This window comes from Gastrolobium bilobum, unplaced genomic scaffold (assembly GCF_033153095.1).
Source record: "Gastrolobium bilobum isolate Gb01-03AN ecotype WA unplaced genomic scaffold, APGP_CSIRO_Gbil_v1 utg2134, whole genome shotgun sequence".
Classification (NCBI taxonomy): domain Eukaryota; kingdom Viridiplantae; phylum Streptophyta; class Magnoliopsida; order Fabales; family Fabaceae; genus Gastrolobium; species Gastrolobium bilobum.
In genome coordinates, this window is record NW_026899657.1 from 587,465 (window position 1) to 603,510 (window position 16,046).

A 16,046-nucleotide genomic window follows, 5' to 3' on the forward strand; every position below is an offset into this window, starting at 1 on the left:
GTACCGAGAATGAAAGAAAGAAAGTAGCCTGTGTAGTTACGGTAGCACATCAAGGATGTTAGCTGATATTAATATTTTATTATGCTGTACAATTTTCTATTTACTAGAAAAATAATTGACTTAAAAGTTAAAACACAAATATTTCTAACAGTATTAGACATTTATACTTATGTTTTACTTCTGTCATACAAACAAATGCACAAAAATATGGGAATCTATATTATGCAATTAACATAAACATAACACAGCTCCATTTCATGTCAAAATGAAAGAATTTATAATGCTACTCAGTACAACATTTCCATGAATTTGACTTAAAATAAAATCCATACAAATATATGAAGGAAAAAAGAACTTTTCTTTTGAATGACACAAGTTTGAGTTTTTGACTAGTCATATTTTGTGTAAATCTAAAAAGTTATTTTTTTTTCTCTCTCTACAGTCACATCGCTGACGTGTAAAAAAAAAAACTTTTCAGATTTATACAAAGTATGACGAGTCATACTTTCTATAAGTCACTAAAAAAACAATATATAAATGGTCAAAACAAGAAATAAGTTTAAAAATACTCGTTATATATTATCACTGAAATAAATTTGCAGTTTCCTTTATCGAAACACTAGTGATTTGCGGAAGGAAATATGTTATACCGACATTTCTGGTTGAGTGTTTTAATCAGCCCTTTCGTACAAATTGAAAATATGGCCTCCAGTTGGAATTGATTCATTCAGGTTATTGAAAAAAAGTAGTTCTCTATCTCCACACTTCAAATTCTGAAATCCAAGGACTAAACACAATGTGTGTTATACACCAACACTCCAATACTTTAGATAAAGTCGCTGTAAATAATTTTATATTAATATAACAAGCTTATGACTTGGGATTTTCGTTGATTTAGATACATATATGTATTCGCAGTTCTCAACCACAGAGAAACACAAACATATACTATGAAGACACTTTCTTCATTGAATAATATTGTCCTTCATTAAATTTTTTGCATAATCTACAATCAATATTTATATAAAGCATATATTATTTTCAAATTTACATATGCTGGTTTTCCTCTTCAGTTTAGTTGGGACCCCAGCAGCTTAAGTACATGACCGTCCTTAAGGACTCCTCTGCTTGTTTGGCCTTCTCATCCTTTAATTTAGTAGCAGCAAGAGAAGAAGAAGAAGAGAGATTTTTTGCTTGAGACAAGGATCTAACATTGGCTTTCAGGTGTTGCTGGGCAGTCCTTAAAACATAGTTCCACCTGCACACACCCAGCTGGTCCTTCAAAGCCTCCACAGCTCCAACACTGGCAGCCACTATCCAAGCTTTGCTTGTTGCACCACTCATCTTGTATAACTAATAAGTTAAGATGTAGCGTTGTTAAGTTGGGAACACTGAATGCTTTCAAGAAGTGTTGTTGTTGTTTGCTGGAGAAAAAGGAAGAATGGTAGCTCTTATTTATAGGGAAGGTTAAAGATACCAGGTGCTAGAGTCGAGTGGGTAAATACAACCGGCAACAAACTTGGTTTGGGAGAAACCAGAGGCTGTGTAACGCGGTTTTGAAAATTAAAAAAGAAGAAGGAATGCGGCACATTCACTCGTGTTTGGACCACTTGTCAGTCGCTGTCAGTGTCGCAGATAATTGGTTCCTCGTCCTAAAATCCGCTTACCATATTTTTTTAGGAGTTTAATATTTGTACATTATTATATAAGAAAATGATATATAACTAACGGTAAGTTATATATATATATATTTTTTTTTTGACAACAACGGTAAGTTATATTTACAACCTCAGAGCTTACAAACTTTTACAAACTACACTATGTACTATTAGTAGTACATGCTTAAGTAATATATACTACTCATAGTACACAATATAATTTGTAAAAATTTGTAAATTTTGAATTTGGAAATATAACCATTCTGTATAACTAAAGTTATTAACTTTTTTTATCAGAAAAGTAATTGGAATTTATGATGCACCAATACTTCAAAAAACTCGACGTATTATGTCGGACACTTTTTGATACTCCGACACTCTAACAAGCATTGCAGAGATTTAAAAAAGGGTTAAAAGGTTACTTTTGCGTTTTTAGTTCCAACATGATTACTAGGGCTTTTGACCCCAGTAATGTCTTTTTTAATAAGTTTGTCCGAAATAATTTTTGTGTCAATAGTATTATCATTATAATGTAAAACGACGCGATATATGTGCAATCGAGCTAAGACACGACATGATCGGTAACGCGTCCCTTACATTTTCAAACATCGATTCTCTGAGAATGAGATTTGCATTTAATGTGTAATGGACGCGGTACACACAGAGACAAGTCACTTGCAATTTTCAGACACCCACTGCGTTAGAATGAGTGTTGCACTGAATGAGTAAAGACGCGGTTTATGGATTGTCGCCTTTGGATCGCGTCTGCACGGGACGCGGTCTGTTGACCATCACGTTTGGAAAGCGGTTGTGTGCGTGCCGCGTCTTGGAAGCCTTATAGCACCTACTTACGACTCTCCTCCATCAGCTTAAGAATGTCCCATTCCTTTGTGTCCGAGAGCTAATTTATTTTTCCAGTGAGTGTAAACGTGTTTGCTTAAGAAACATTTTGGGCTAGTGAGAGTGAAATTTTTGTGGCTATTTTGTCCGTGTGAGAGTGGTCCCGCTATTTTTTTTCATTGAATCAGAATCTAAAACTCCACTCATTTGTGATTTCATTGGTCCTAATATTTTTTCCACTTTGTCAGAAGCTAAAAATCCACACTCACTCACTTGTGATTTATTTTTTTTTGAAAATATTTCGATTGGTTCATTGCTTAGCTCACTTCCTGCTTAATTTTTTTACGCCAACTAAGCTACTACCATTTAGTTAGTGTATTTGACCTTATATCCCAAGTAAGTATTATTTAAAATTTTTGTATTACTAAAATATTTGACCTTATACCATTTAATAAATATAAATTAAGTATTACTAAAATTTAAATTAACTAACCTAAGGTTTTAACAACAAAAAAATAGTAACATTAAAAAACTTTAAAATATCATCAATGAAAAATAAGTCCACTAATTTACGATCTCCATAAATTCTATAAATAATTTTGGGCTACCCTAAAGCTTGATCAAATTAAATAATTAAAATTTAATTTAATACTTACTTGTAATATGAAATCAGAGCCACCTGGAAAATGAAAGTATAAGTGACTACTCAGTTTTATAAGTGACAATCCAATAGATCAGGTTTGCTTAGACACGTTTCCACCAGGACCGCAACCGACACTGAGAAATGCGGCTGTCTGTGTACCGCGTCCTTACTCATTCAATACAACACTCATTCTAACGCAGCGGGGGTCTGAAAATTGCAAGTGAAGTGTCTCTGTGTGTACCGCATCCATTAAACATTAAATGGAACTTTCATTCTCACACAGTAGATGTTTGAAAATGTAAGGGACGCGTTACCGATCATGTCGTGTCTTAACTCGATTGCACATATATCGCGTCGTTTTGCATTATAATGGTAATACTATTAATACAAAAATTATTCCGGACAAACTTATTAAAAAAGACATTACTGGGGTCAAAAGGCCTGATTACTATTTTAGTGAATTTAATATAAATATTTGTGATACCTTATGTTTCTTTACAAAATTAATGGATATTATAAGTGTTATCGACTAGATCCATATCCTAACAATCCTATTACTAGAAAGTTGTATAGGGATATCTCAACTGTATAATCTAGAGAGGATCAAGGGATAGATCCATATTCCCATCAATCAAGGCAAATTTCATATCAACTGAGAGATTTCAAAGGCTCAAACCTACGAAGGTAATCCTTATAAATAAGAGGCTAAAGACTTGAGGTACACACTTCTGACCTATTTACTATTACTGCCAACACTGTGCACACATTCACGTCTTAGCTATAAGCCTATTGCTTGTGCGCAGTTATTGGAGTATTGACTATAAGTCAATCTAGATACTTATCTCTAGGGTATCTCTGAGCGCATACCATACGATATAGTAATACGGTTCTCTAGGACCAAACATTGGCACCGTATATGGGAATCGAAAAATTTTATCTCCGATCCATAGTGAACACGCGCGGCATAGCACGAAGCCACAGATTGAAGGCTACCTCGCGCGCCCTGAAATTGCTAAAACGACATATATATGAGGAGACAAACCCTACCGCAAAAAGGACTTTTGATCCTAATTTACTGTTAGCGTGACAGTCAGGTAATTTTTTTTGCCAAGTGTGACAAAATGATAACTCTTCCAACTTTCTTCATCCATTTAAGAGCTGAAAACAGGGTGTATTCTAAAAATACACGCTCTTAAGAAATTCAGTATTATCTAAACGGAATCTACGTTAAGGACTGTGAATAGGGAAGTAAACAGATCGGTTCAATTTGACTCGTATTGTTTTTGTTTTTTATTTTTCATCCTATAACTTGTTGGATATGACTGATATATCAGATGACGTGGTATGTCAAAAAAATCAACAAAAGTGCAAGATAGCGCCCCTGCAGTAAGAGCCCTGATATTATTATGAGTCTCGAAATCTTTTTTTCTCTCTTTTAGTTGTTGGAATTTGAATCCATTAATAATTACTGTTATTTAGAGTTTTTACATCTCTTTATATTGCTTTGTAACGGCGAGGAGAGTATTGCAAAAAATATAACTATATATAACCTACGTTAGGTGAACAAGTTCAAATTTGTATCTCCATCCTTTCTTCCTTTTTTATTTTTATTTTTGTTTTGAGTGTGTGTAACTGTTCCATCCCACCATAACTGAGACGAATCAGGTATGTAAACGTCTGTCAATTGTAGGGGAAAAAGTGGACTAGGCTGGGACGAGTTTTGTCCCGAAAAGCTCAAGCTTATGTCAAAAAATTTCAATTTGGCCCGGCCCAAGTCTAGTATGAGTCTAACTGTTAGCCTGGTTTAATCTGTTTATGAAAAAAACAAATGGCCTGTCTTGGCCCGTTAGCCTGTTAATTTTTAATTTCCAATCAGAACTATGAATCAACTTTACAAAGTACTCCAATTCTGTTGCTACACTAAAAATCATAATTTCAACGTCCAAATAGAATCATAAATCATAACAAAACTAATACAATATGCATTTAAGTTATTTTCAAAAGCAAAATGCTCAAATTAAATAACATATATTTCATCAGATCCAACAAACAAATCCATATTATGTAAATTAAAATAACTATACAAATCCAACAAACACATCATGATGCTTGTAGTAAGTATAACCTCTGCCAAAAATCTTTTAATATATTCATATACACAATCTAACATGTTGAGATGTTGGTTCCTCTTATATAAGAAATAAAGTAAAATTTTTATTAAAATATAATCGAATATGATTAAGTTATAAATAATTGCAATTGGTTAAATTTATATATATTTTTTTTCTTCAAGGCATATTTACTCTATTTTATTTTATTTTATTTAAAATAAATAGTACAATATAGGCTGTAGACTTATAGGCCCGACTTTTTTATTAAACAGACTTTTTTAAGGCCCGAACCCGGCTTATTATACAAAATATACTAGGTCAGATCTAACCTGATGTAAGCCGAGCTGTAGGCTGGCCCGGCCCAGTTTCACCCCTAGTCAATTGTTGTTGTCTAGGACTTCACTTGTTATAGGACCACACAACTTGTTCTTGCCAATGCTCACTGCTCACTAAAGCGACAAAAAATGATACGTTTTTTAGTGCTCCATCCTCCAACTACGCTTGTTGTTTATAGGTAAGACTAAAGAGAATCGTTGAGGCGTTGAGCACGGAACCAGGGTTTGAGACGGTGGGAGCTCAAACCACTTCAAGGGTTAAAAGGCAACACGTAGATAGCCAACAGATGAAGATGTAATTTGGTGCAGCCGAAATTCAGTACTTGGATCTTATCATGTATTGATTAATGTTAGGGTTCATATTTTCTCGTAGGATTGCATGAGATAAAAAAAGTAGAGAGAAATTAAATGTGGGTCTCACATTTTATATTATAAAAGAAAAGAAAAATTAATTGGCACAAAAATGAATCTGTGTAAAAAAAATTTTTATTCTCATGTGACATGAGAACATGATTTCCCTTAATGTTATCTATGTTAATATGTGTGCATAAGATGCGGATAAGACGTCGAGAATTCAATTGGAAGATAAATAATTTATGAGAAATTACTCTGGAATCGTCATTAATTAATTAACTTGATAGAATCATTAATTACTCTGGAATCGTACGTCATTATTCAGTACTTTTACAAATGGGAAAAAATTGTATAAATAACTTTTTCAATAATTCGAGTAAGTTTCATTTCCTATCGCGGGGACTACTAATAATGCAAGTTTGAGAAAATTGTATTAGATACTTGAGTTAACGTGATTTTAAGTGATCTAGAGATATAAAAAAAAAGCATAATTAAAAATTGTTGGGTGTCAAAGTTACGGAAATAGTTTTACACCTCTAAAGTAGAGTAAATAAAAAAAAATTATATAATATTTAACGTAAAAAATCATCAATAAATAAGAAAAAAACCACAAGTAACAATAACAGAATTTTTACTAAATGAAAGAATTATAACTTTTCATTATGTAAAAATAGAATTTAAGATATGATAATAAATTTGATATAAACCTTATGAGAACCTCATCTCAATCCTTATGTTTTTGATGTGAGATTTAAGTCTCATACTTTGCAATTAGCATGGTAAAATGTTATAATAGCAATTGATATGAATCTTGGGAAAACATGAACCCCACACACTTTATATATATATGCAGAAGATAAAATTATCTCCTATGATAAACATTAATTCCATATTCATTGGCCAAAAACTCTCCCAGATTTCTTTTTTACGTACATAGTCATATCGATCATATCTCCTTTAAAATCAAAAGTGGTTAACCATCGTTTTTGTTGTTGTTGAAAGGTTAACATCTTTACTTCATTCTCTTAATTAAACTTCAAAGCGGCTTTATACTTTTTTTCTACCTTTATCACTTAAAAAAAAAAAAAGGAAAAAAGACTTTTTATGTTGCATGAGAAGTCTCATCTCCTATCACTCTTACTTCGATGTTTGTGTCAATCACTTTTTTATTTTTTATTTTTTTCTTTAAGATGAGCCCCATCCCTTTCTCTCTCTATAGAAAAACTTGAATTTCTCATACAACATGAGAAATTGCGAGTCTTTAAAAAAATTAATCAGAAGGATGAGGCATATATTTTTGAATGACTTGAACATTTCTTAGTTGTGCTAAATAAATCTGCCTCTTCTCCATTTTGTTTCTTACAACATGAGACGTAGACAAGTATGATAATTTTTTATTTTATTTCTCATAGTATTTTTCATTGGATAAATAAAAAATTAATCTTTACAGACTTGATAAAAGCTTAACTCCCTCACGCTAAGAAAAGTTGGTTAAAAAAGGATGATAATTGAACCGTAAAAGGAAATATATTCTTTTTAAATTTAATTCTGCATCCCACTTCCATAAACAATACGGTCCATCAGATGTAGTTGTGTTATTTCACTCCTTTATAAATTGTATTCTTATGAATACAATTAAAATTATATTTTTTTCTATCTTCACATCACTCGACAAGTTCATAAAAAATATTTGAGGAGAGTGAAAAAATAATTTTAATATTATAATTATATATTTTACGAGTACATAGTTATAAAGGGATGATATGACACAAATTATTTTCTACAACATTATACTTATATCTCCCAAACTATATGTTATGGGAAATAATTATTTCTTGTTGCACGAAATAATTATCTTATGAAACAAAGATAAAATAATGAGGTCCACTAGTTTGTCTTTTTTCTTCTTTTTTCTATTAAAAATAGTAAATCTCACTGTCTTATCTCTGTTACAGCATGAGATATATATATCTCATATGTTATATATGAGTCCCATTTTTTTTTCATGTTACTGCAAAACAAATCTATTTCTGTCATCGATTATAACTATATATTTTGGGGAGTACATAATTATGATATGTAATTTTTTTTCTCTCTTTACATCAGCCGACAACTTTTAAGAGAGACAAAAAAATAATTTTATTATTATAATCATATACTCTCTAAACTATATAGTTATGATTGATGACAGAAAAGGATTTTTTTTACGATAACATAAGAAATAGATTTCCGCTTACTTTTTATTTCGTTACACGAGAAAATTTTTATCTACAGTTCGTGTGAGGCTCACAGTTAAAAAAAGAGAGAGGGACATACATATTTTTCGATAAGTGTGCAGGAGAGTGCGTTTTTTTTTTCTCCAAAGAGTTACATTTCCCTTCCATATAAAGGAAAATGAGAGCTTCTAGCGGCTGATGATACTTTCTATTCCAATATTCCCGGTATCCTGGACTTTTTTAAAGCTTGTTTGTATTTTTTTTTTAAGCTATAAGTTACTTATAACCTAAAGTTTAAAAAAAAGTTAAAGTTATTTGATAATTACATATAATTTTTAGCTTAAAAGTTATTTAAAAGCATATATTTTAAGAAAACACTCTCTCTTTATTTTTGTAGTTATTCATTTCAAAAAAAGCACACAATTCAAAAACCACTGATAAGAGCTTAAAAAAAAGTTCTTAGGAGAAGCTTTTGATTTTTAGCTTTTTTCTTCATTATAAAGAAAGAGCTTTTAATAAGGGCCTATTTGGTGTGATGTATAAGACATAATAATATAAGCTTATACTATACATAATAACATTTTTGGTTGTTTGGTACCATCATATAGTATAAGTTTATACAGCAGAACCCCTTAATACATCTAAATGATGTATAACTTAATCAGGCCTAAAAGGGTGAGATTAAATTTGATAAGGGATTGATGAATTAAAATTCTTGACTAATGCAATTCTCAAGAATTAATATGTTATTTCAATACTAATATATTAAAATAAAAATTAATTTTTAAAATATTGAAAAAATTTATTTTTAAAAAAATTAATATTTTTTGGACACACTTATCAATAGATTTTATAAAAAGTAATCTCATATGATATATTTAGAAGAATTATATAAATTTTTATTCAATGTTATTTTTGTTAAAAATGTTTATTTTTATCCTATCTAGTATTATACAGTGAAATACCAATCACTAGATGATACTATCATGTATAATATCATGCCAAACGCTGGATAGTATTAAAATTATCAAGTCTAACACAATCAGGCTTATATGATCAGGTTTTATACTATTATGGCTTATTCTATACTGTGCACCAAACATGCCATAAGAGCTTTTCTCAAAACTTGTTTGACCTAACTTCTGCTTATAAATAGCTTCTAACTTAAAAAAGAGAATCCAAAAGGCACTAGCCTGTTTGGATACTCTCTTTTTTAAGCTATAGAAGCTATTTATAAGTTAAAGCTAAAAAAGAAGAAGCTAAAAATTGTTTGGTGACTACTTAAAATTTTTAGCTTAAAAATTACTTAAAAACACATATTTCAAAAAATCTCTTTCTCTTTATCTCTATAGCTTTTTATTTAAAAAAAATTGCACAAGAAAAGTAGATAAAAGCTTAAAAAAACACTCCTCTTAGGAGCTTTTAGCTTTAGGCTTTTTCTTTTCAGTATAAAAAGAATTTCTCATTATAAAAGTTTTTCTCAAAATTTGTTTAGCCTAGCTTCTGCTTAAAGTAACTTCTTGCTTAAAAAAAAAAAAAAAGATCCAAACATGCACTTAGATATATAAAGACTCCTACACTCCTATTTTTTAAATGAGTCTCACAATTTTTTTTTTATCTCCAATTTTTTCTGTCTCGTATTTATTGTTTGGGTAGGAGATAATATTTTTTCTATGCAACATAAGAAAAGTATCACCTTATATAAATAAGATAACACATCATAAATTGTACTCTCTAACAGGAAAAACTTTAGATTCTCATTCAAATATGGAAAAGTTAGAGGAAATAAAATTGACGGCGATCATATTAATCACTATTGTAAAGAATAATTCAACACAAAAGTTTAAGTTGTTGGGTGAGGATTTCTTTAATGATTTATATATTATACTCTAACATGTCTTCTTACAAGAGAGTTCATTGGGCTTAAAAGGTAAATGATGTATCAGGCCTAACCTACCTGTACTAAGAAATTTCACAAAAAAAAAGAGGGCGACGAGAATTGAACTTGTGATATCGAGACTCTGATACTATACAAAAATCAATTCAACCCAAACATTTAAACTATTGGGTAAGAGCCTTATTGTACTCTAACAATTATTTTGGACTTATGACTTTGGGAAATACAAGTGTTATGTTACATGAAAAATTTTCACTTTTCTACACACTCAATATAGCATGGGACCCACTTCAACTTTTTTTGCTTTTTTACTATACAATGGGGCCCACAGTGTTTTTGTGTCTGTTACGTGACAAACGATTATCCCCATGACTTTTTCTATCTGTATGATTATTGTTAGATTAATTTAAAATCAATGACAACTAATTTCTAATTTTTTCTTTTTTTTTTTAACCGTTAATTTCAAATTCATACAATCATTTACGAAGAATAATAACTCTAAAATCGTAATAAGTATAACACTCTCCAAAAAAATTAAAGCATGCACAGAAAATTTTCTTGACCAAAGCTGGTGAGTTTTTATTTTCATTACAATTTACAGTGATATCTCATGAATTGGGACCCCAGATGCTCAAGTACATGACCGTTCTCAGAGACTCTTCTGCTTTCCTTCTCTTCTCATCTCTCAGATTTTTTGAAATTGCTGAAGAAGGAGGAGAAGATAGCTTTGTGGCTTGAGTTGCTGACCTTACTTGGTTCTTGGCATGTTGAACTATTAGCCTCATTATGTTCCATCTGCAATACCCTTGATCCTTCAAGGCTTCCACTACTCCCACAGTGGTTGCAACAACCAAAGCTCCACGAGGTGCACACATGTTAGTGATGTTTGAATCTAGAACTGCCCTGCTTATCTTTCAATGTTTTGTGTAATATATCAAAAGTTGAAGGTACTACATATATATATGACTAGAAGCATGGGCTGAGTAATGAGATACTTATATATAGAAGGGGAAAACCAGATATACGATGACTATTACAAGTGGTTTGGGATATGTGGATAGCCAGAGGTTTTTTTTTGTCATTCATGGTGGAGCCATATCTCTTGTCTTTATAAACTCACTTTTGTCTTCATATAGCTGACACTGAAGGTAGTCGAGTTTGGATTTTAATTATTGCTGCCTACTGCCTAGGCTTCTGGGCAGCACGTGGTTTTGCCAATAAGACCATATTATTACTAATTTTATATACCCATAGTTTAGGAGTGATACCATTGTTTATTTTCCACATAAATGATGATGACATTGGGGCATATATATCCTAAGTTCCGTGTTAGTTTAAGAATTGAGGAAAAATTATTGGAAGAAATGCTATGAATTTGGCGTCGCCCACGTACACTTGTATCGGAAGTTTTTTTATTTATTTATTTATTTATAAAGCATAGATATTCTTCACAGCAGGTGATTTTATTTGAGACGAATATATGATTAAGATTTTAAATTTCTTCCAAAAATAATACTGGGAATGATCAAATACATACTCTCATTCTCATCTATTTAACTTCACGTGCCAACTGAGCTACCATTATTTGATGACTTGAATCTAAAGTTGTCTTTAATTCGATGGAGAGTAGAACAAATTTGTCAGATAGAACAAAAGAAATAAATCTTTGTTTTTTTTTTCTTAAAAAAGTAGAGATTGTTGTATGGTTGATTGAACAAAAAATATTCTTATTTTCATGTAATATTTTTCACACACATAATTGATTTCTGAATAAAACTCACACATATATATATAGAGGTGTTCATGAACCGATCCAAACATATTCAAACCGCGATGACCGAACTGAAAAACTGAAAATCGAATTAACCGAAAATCGAAAAATCAAAAATCGAAAAAAAACGGTAAAATTTAATTGAATTGGATCGGTTTTTGGATGGATTGGTGAAAACCGATCCAATCCAAACCGATTCCATGATTCTCCAACCTTAACATCTACTTATTTGAACCTTTCCCCAATCATAGCTCAAAAATCATATAACAAAATTCTAAATTCAAAACCTATTAACCCATCATGTTGGAAAAAGTGGGTTGTGCTTGATCTATGTTATGCTTTTTTTTTTGTTAAGATACATAATTTATTTTTATTACATGGGATATTGTTGTACAATAACTCCTCTATAGGATAAGCATTTGGGTTACTTCGTATCTCAGGCAACCATATTATAAATTTTTTGTTGGAGATAAAAGATAGTAATTCAACTTTTTGTTGTACAATGCTTCTAGATTGCACAATAATTATCATACAAACTTTACAAAGCCGATACATACAAAACATATGTTATTTGCACAATAATCATCATACAAATTAGGCTTTTCAAAAAACTGAAAATCGATCCAATCCAAATCGAATAAAATTGGATCAGATTGGATCAGATTTGAAAAAAAATCCAAACCAAATGGACGATGACATAATTAAACCGAAGGGATTGGATAAGATGATTTTTTATAGAAAACTAAGAGGATTTGAATATGTTGTTATATTTAATGAAATGGCTGATAGCCAATATAATACACAAGTCGGTTATACAGAATCAAGGAGGATCAACTAGAATAAAGTATACTGTTCAACAAACTATACATGGAATAATAACAAACTATTCTTGCTAAAAACTAGGACTTAGTTGCTAAAGGATAAGATCAAAGGTGATCTTCTCCTAACACGCCCCCTCAAGTTGGAGCATGAAATGACGAAATGCCCAACTTGCTGCGAAGAAAACTGAATTGCTTCATGCCAAGCGGTTTGGTAAATATGTCTGCGAGTTGCTGATCTGTACGAACGTAGGTAGTAGTGATTGTATTGCTGAGAACATGATCGCGTACAAAATGACAATCAATCTCTATATGTTTGGTACGTTCGTGGAAAACTGGATTAGCAGCTATTTGCATGGCAGATTGGTTATCACAATGCAACTGCATAGGGTGTGAATGTGGAACATCAAGCGAGTCCAGAAACGATTTGATCCATAACAACTCAGCTGTAGCTGCTGCCATTGAACGATACTCAGCTTCAGCGGAGGAGCGAGACACTGTGGGTTGCTTCTTTGTTTTCCAAGAGATAGGAGAAGTACCCAACATGATAAAATAACCAGTAACTGATCGACAGGTGAGTGGACAGCTAGCCCAATCCGAATCAGAATATCCACGAAGAAGGAGATCATTGTCGGATCGAAGGAGTAAACCTTGGCCAGGATCAGTTTTGATGTACCTTAAAACGCGGATGACAGCATCATATTGAGCAATAGTAGGATTTTGCATGAACTGGGAAAGAACATGGACGGAGTAACTTAACTCAGGTCTAGTAATTGTCAAGTAAACCAAACGTCCTATGAGTCTTCTGTAACGTGCGGGATCCGAGAATGGAGGACTTTCTGTAACTGCAAGCTTATGATTTGTTTCGAGAGGGAAGGCACATGGTTTGCACGCAAGGAGACCAGCGTCTTCCAATATGTCGAGAGCGTACTTTCGTTGGCTCAGAAAAAGACCTGATGGACCGTGAGCTATTTCGATGCCAAGAAAATATTTAAGAATCCCCAAATCCTTGATGTGAAAGCATGACTGGAGAAAGACCTTGACATCGGTGCATAAGGCATCATTGTCGCCCGTTAGAATAATGTCATCAACGTAGATGAGAAGAGCAACAAAGTGGCCATCTTTGTGTAAGGTGAATAGGGTGTAATCTGCCTTGGATTGGATGAAGCCATATGATTCAATGGAAGACCGCAACTTAGCAAACCAATTGCGAGGGGACTGCCGCAAACTGTAGAGAGATTTACGTAAGCGACATACTTGATGTGGTTTGTGATGATTGAAACCTTGTGGAACGCGCATGTAAACTTCTTCGGTAAGGTCTCCGTGTAGAAAGGCATTAGTAACATCCAACTGGTATAGGTGCCATGATTTGGCAGCAGCTACCGCAAGAAGTGTTCGGACACTCACCATTTTGGCTACAAGAGCATATGTATCGAAGTATTCTTCTCTAGCTATTTGATTGTTACCGGCAATGACCAACCGTGCTTTGAATCTCTCCACTGTACCATTTGAGTTGTACTTAATGCGGTATACCCACTTGCATGGAATGGCACGTTTTCCTGGTGGCAAAGAAGTGAGTTCCCACGTGTGATTTTGTTCAAGGGCATCTATTTCTTTTCGCATTGCTACACGCCACCTTTCATCAGTTACAGCATCCTTGAATGTTTTTGGTTCAACACCAGAAGAAATGGCAGCAAGGAATTGTTGATGTTTGGGAGAGAATCTAGAACAAGAAACAAAGTTAGCAATAGGATAAGCCATACCTGAGGAAGGACTGGAAGAAGTAGAAGAAGCTAGTGGATTATGTGCGATGACTTTGGAGCATTCGAAATCTTGGAGATATGATGGAGGACGGCGAGAACGGTGACCACGTCCCAAAGGTGCAGATGGATGTGTGACTTCTGGGGGCTGTTCTTGTCGGATAGAAAGCTCATTGGAGACAGTAGGGGCAGATTCGGGCTGAGCCTGTTCAACAGGGAGAGTGTCTTCAATTAAAGGGACAGGGTTGGTAACAACTTGGGAATCAAAGGATGGGCTTTGTGGAGCAAGGGTTGGTTCGGGTGATATGGGGTTATGGGGGTTTGGGTCGTGAGGAATATCAGTGGTAGGAATGACTGTGGTTGGGGCAAAAGGAAAGGTGTTCTCTTCAAATACCACGTCTTTGGATACAAAAACAGTATGTGTTTCAAGGTTATAAAGCCTCCAACCCTTTTTGCCAAAAGGATATCCCAGGAACAGACACCGAGTTGATCGAGCTGCAAACTTGTCCAACGGTTTGGGACGTGGATGAGCATGGCAAAGACATCCGAATATGCGAATATGATCATAGCTGGGTGTGCGGTTGAAAAGACATTCATATGGTGTTTTTCCTTGGAGAAGAGGAGTGGGGGTTCTATTGATTAAATGTACGGCAGTTAGAACACATTCACCCCAAAACTTGATAGGAAGACTAGCTTGAAAGCGTAATGCTCTTGCAACATTCAAAATATGTCTATGTTTCCGTTCAACACGACCATTCTGCTGTGGTGTGTCTACACATGATGTTTGATGTATAATTCCCATATCGGAATAAACCTTGCGGAGATTATGAGCACAAAATTCTGATCCATTGTCGGAGCGTATTATTTTGACCATGGTATTAAACTGATTACGTACCATGAGAAGAAATCGAGTTAAGTATTGGAACGTTTCAGACTTGGTGGTCATTAAATAAACCCAGACGTTTCTGCTATAATCATCCACAATTGTTAAAAAATATCTTGCACCGGTTAGAGAGGTAGTTTGATATGGACCCCAGATATCGCAGTGAATAAGATCAAAGCATGCAGTAGTTTTATTAATGCTAATAGGGAATACAGTACGAGTTTGTTGTGCGCGTAGGCAAATGTCACAAACTGAAGGAGAATGACCCCTATTTTTATTCACTGTAACAAAAGGAAGAAAGCTTAAAAACTGAAATGAAGGGTGACCCAATCGACGGTGCCAAACATCTGCATTCTGTTGAGTGTGAGCCGCACATGCAGTAGAGATGGATTTGTTGTTGGATGAGTCATGCACATAAACACCAGCTTGCAATCTACCCAGTCCAGTCTTGATCCTCGTTATGGGGTCCTGCAATTCACAGCCATTGTGAGTAAAAGAAATGATGCAATTTGTATCAGCAAGTAATTGAGCAACTGATATGAGGTTGCATTGTAATTTGGGAACATATAACACATTCTGAAAAGAAATATGAGATGTCAACTTGAGACTGCCACTGTGATTGGAAACAAATTGATCACCATCAGGTAAACCTATTGTAGTGGGTGGAATAGATGTAACATTGGAGATTAAATGGAGGTTCCCTGTCATGTGTTGAGAAGCGCCACTATCCACCAACCAGGTAGAAGGCAGAGTGTGATTA

At 33.5% G+C, this 16,046-nt stretch overlaps 1 protein-coding gene across 1 annotated transcript; it reads right to left on the reverse strand.

The window, feature by feature from the left end:
* Positions 1–1,062: 1,062 nt before the first annotated feature.
* LOC133292373 (uncharacterized) lies at positions 1,063–1,383 on the reverse strand. The gene has a single exon (XM_061490780.1). The coding sequence runs from the start codon at positions 1,342–1,344 to the stop codon at positions 1,075–1,077; it is 270 nt and encodes an 89-aa protein (XP_061346764.1). The 5' UTR covers positions 1,345–1,383; the 3' UTR covers positions 1,063–1,074.
* Positions 1,384–16,046: the final 14,663 nt, after the last annotated feature.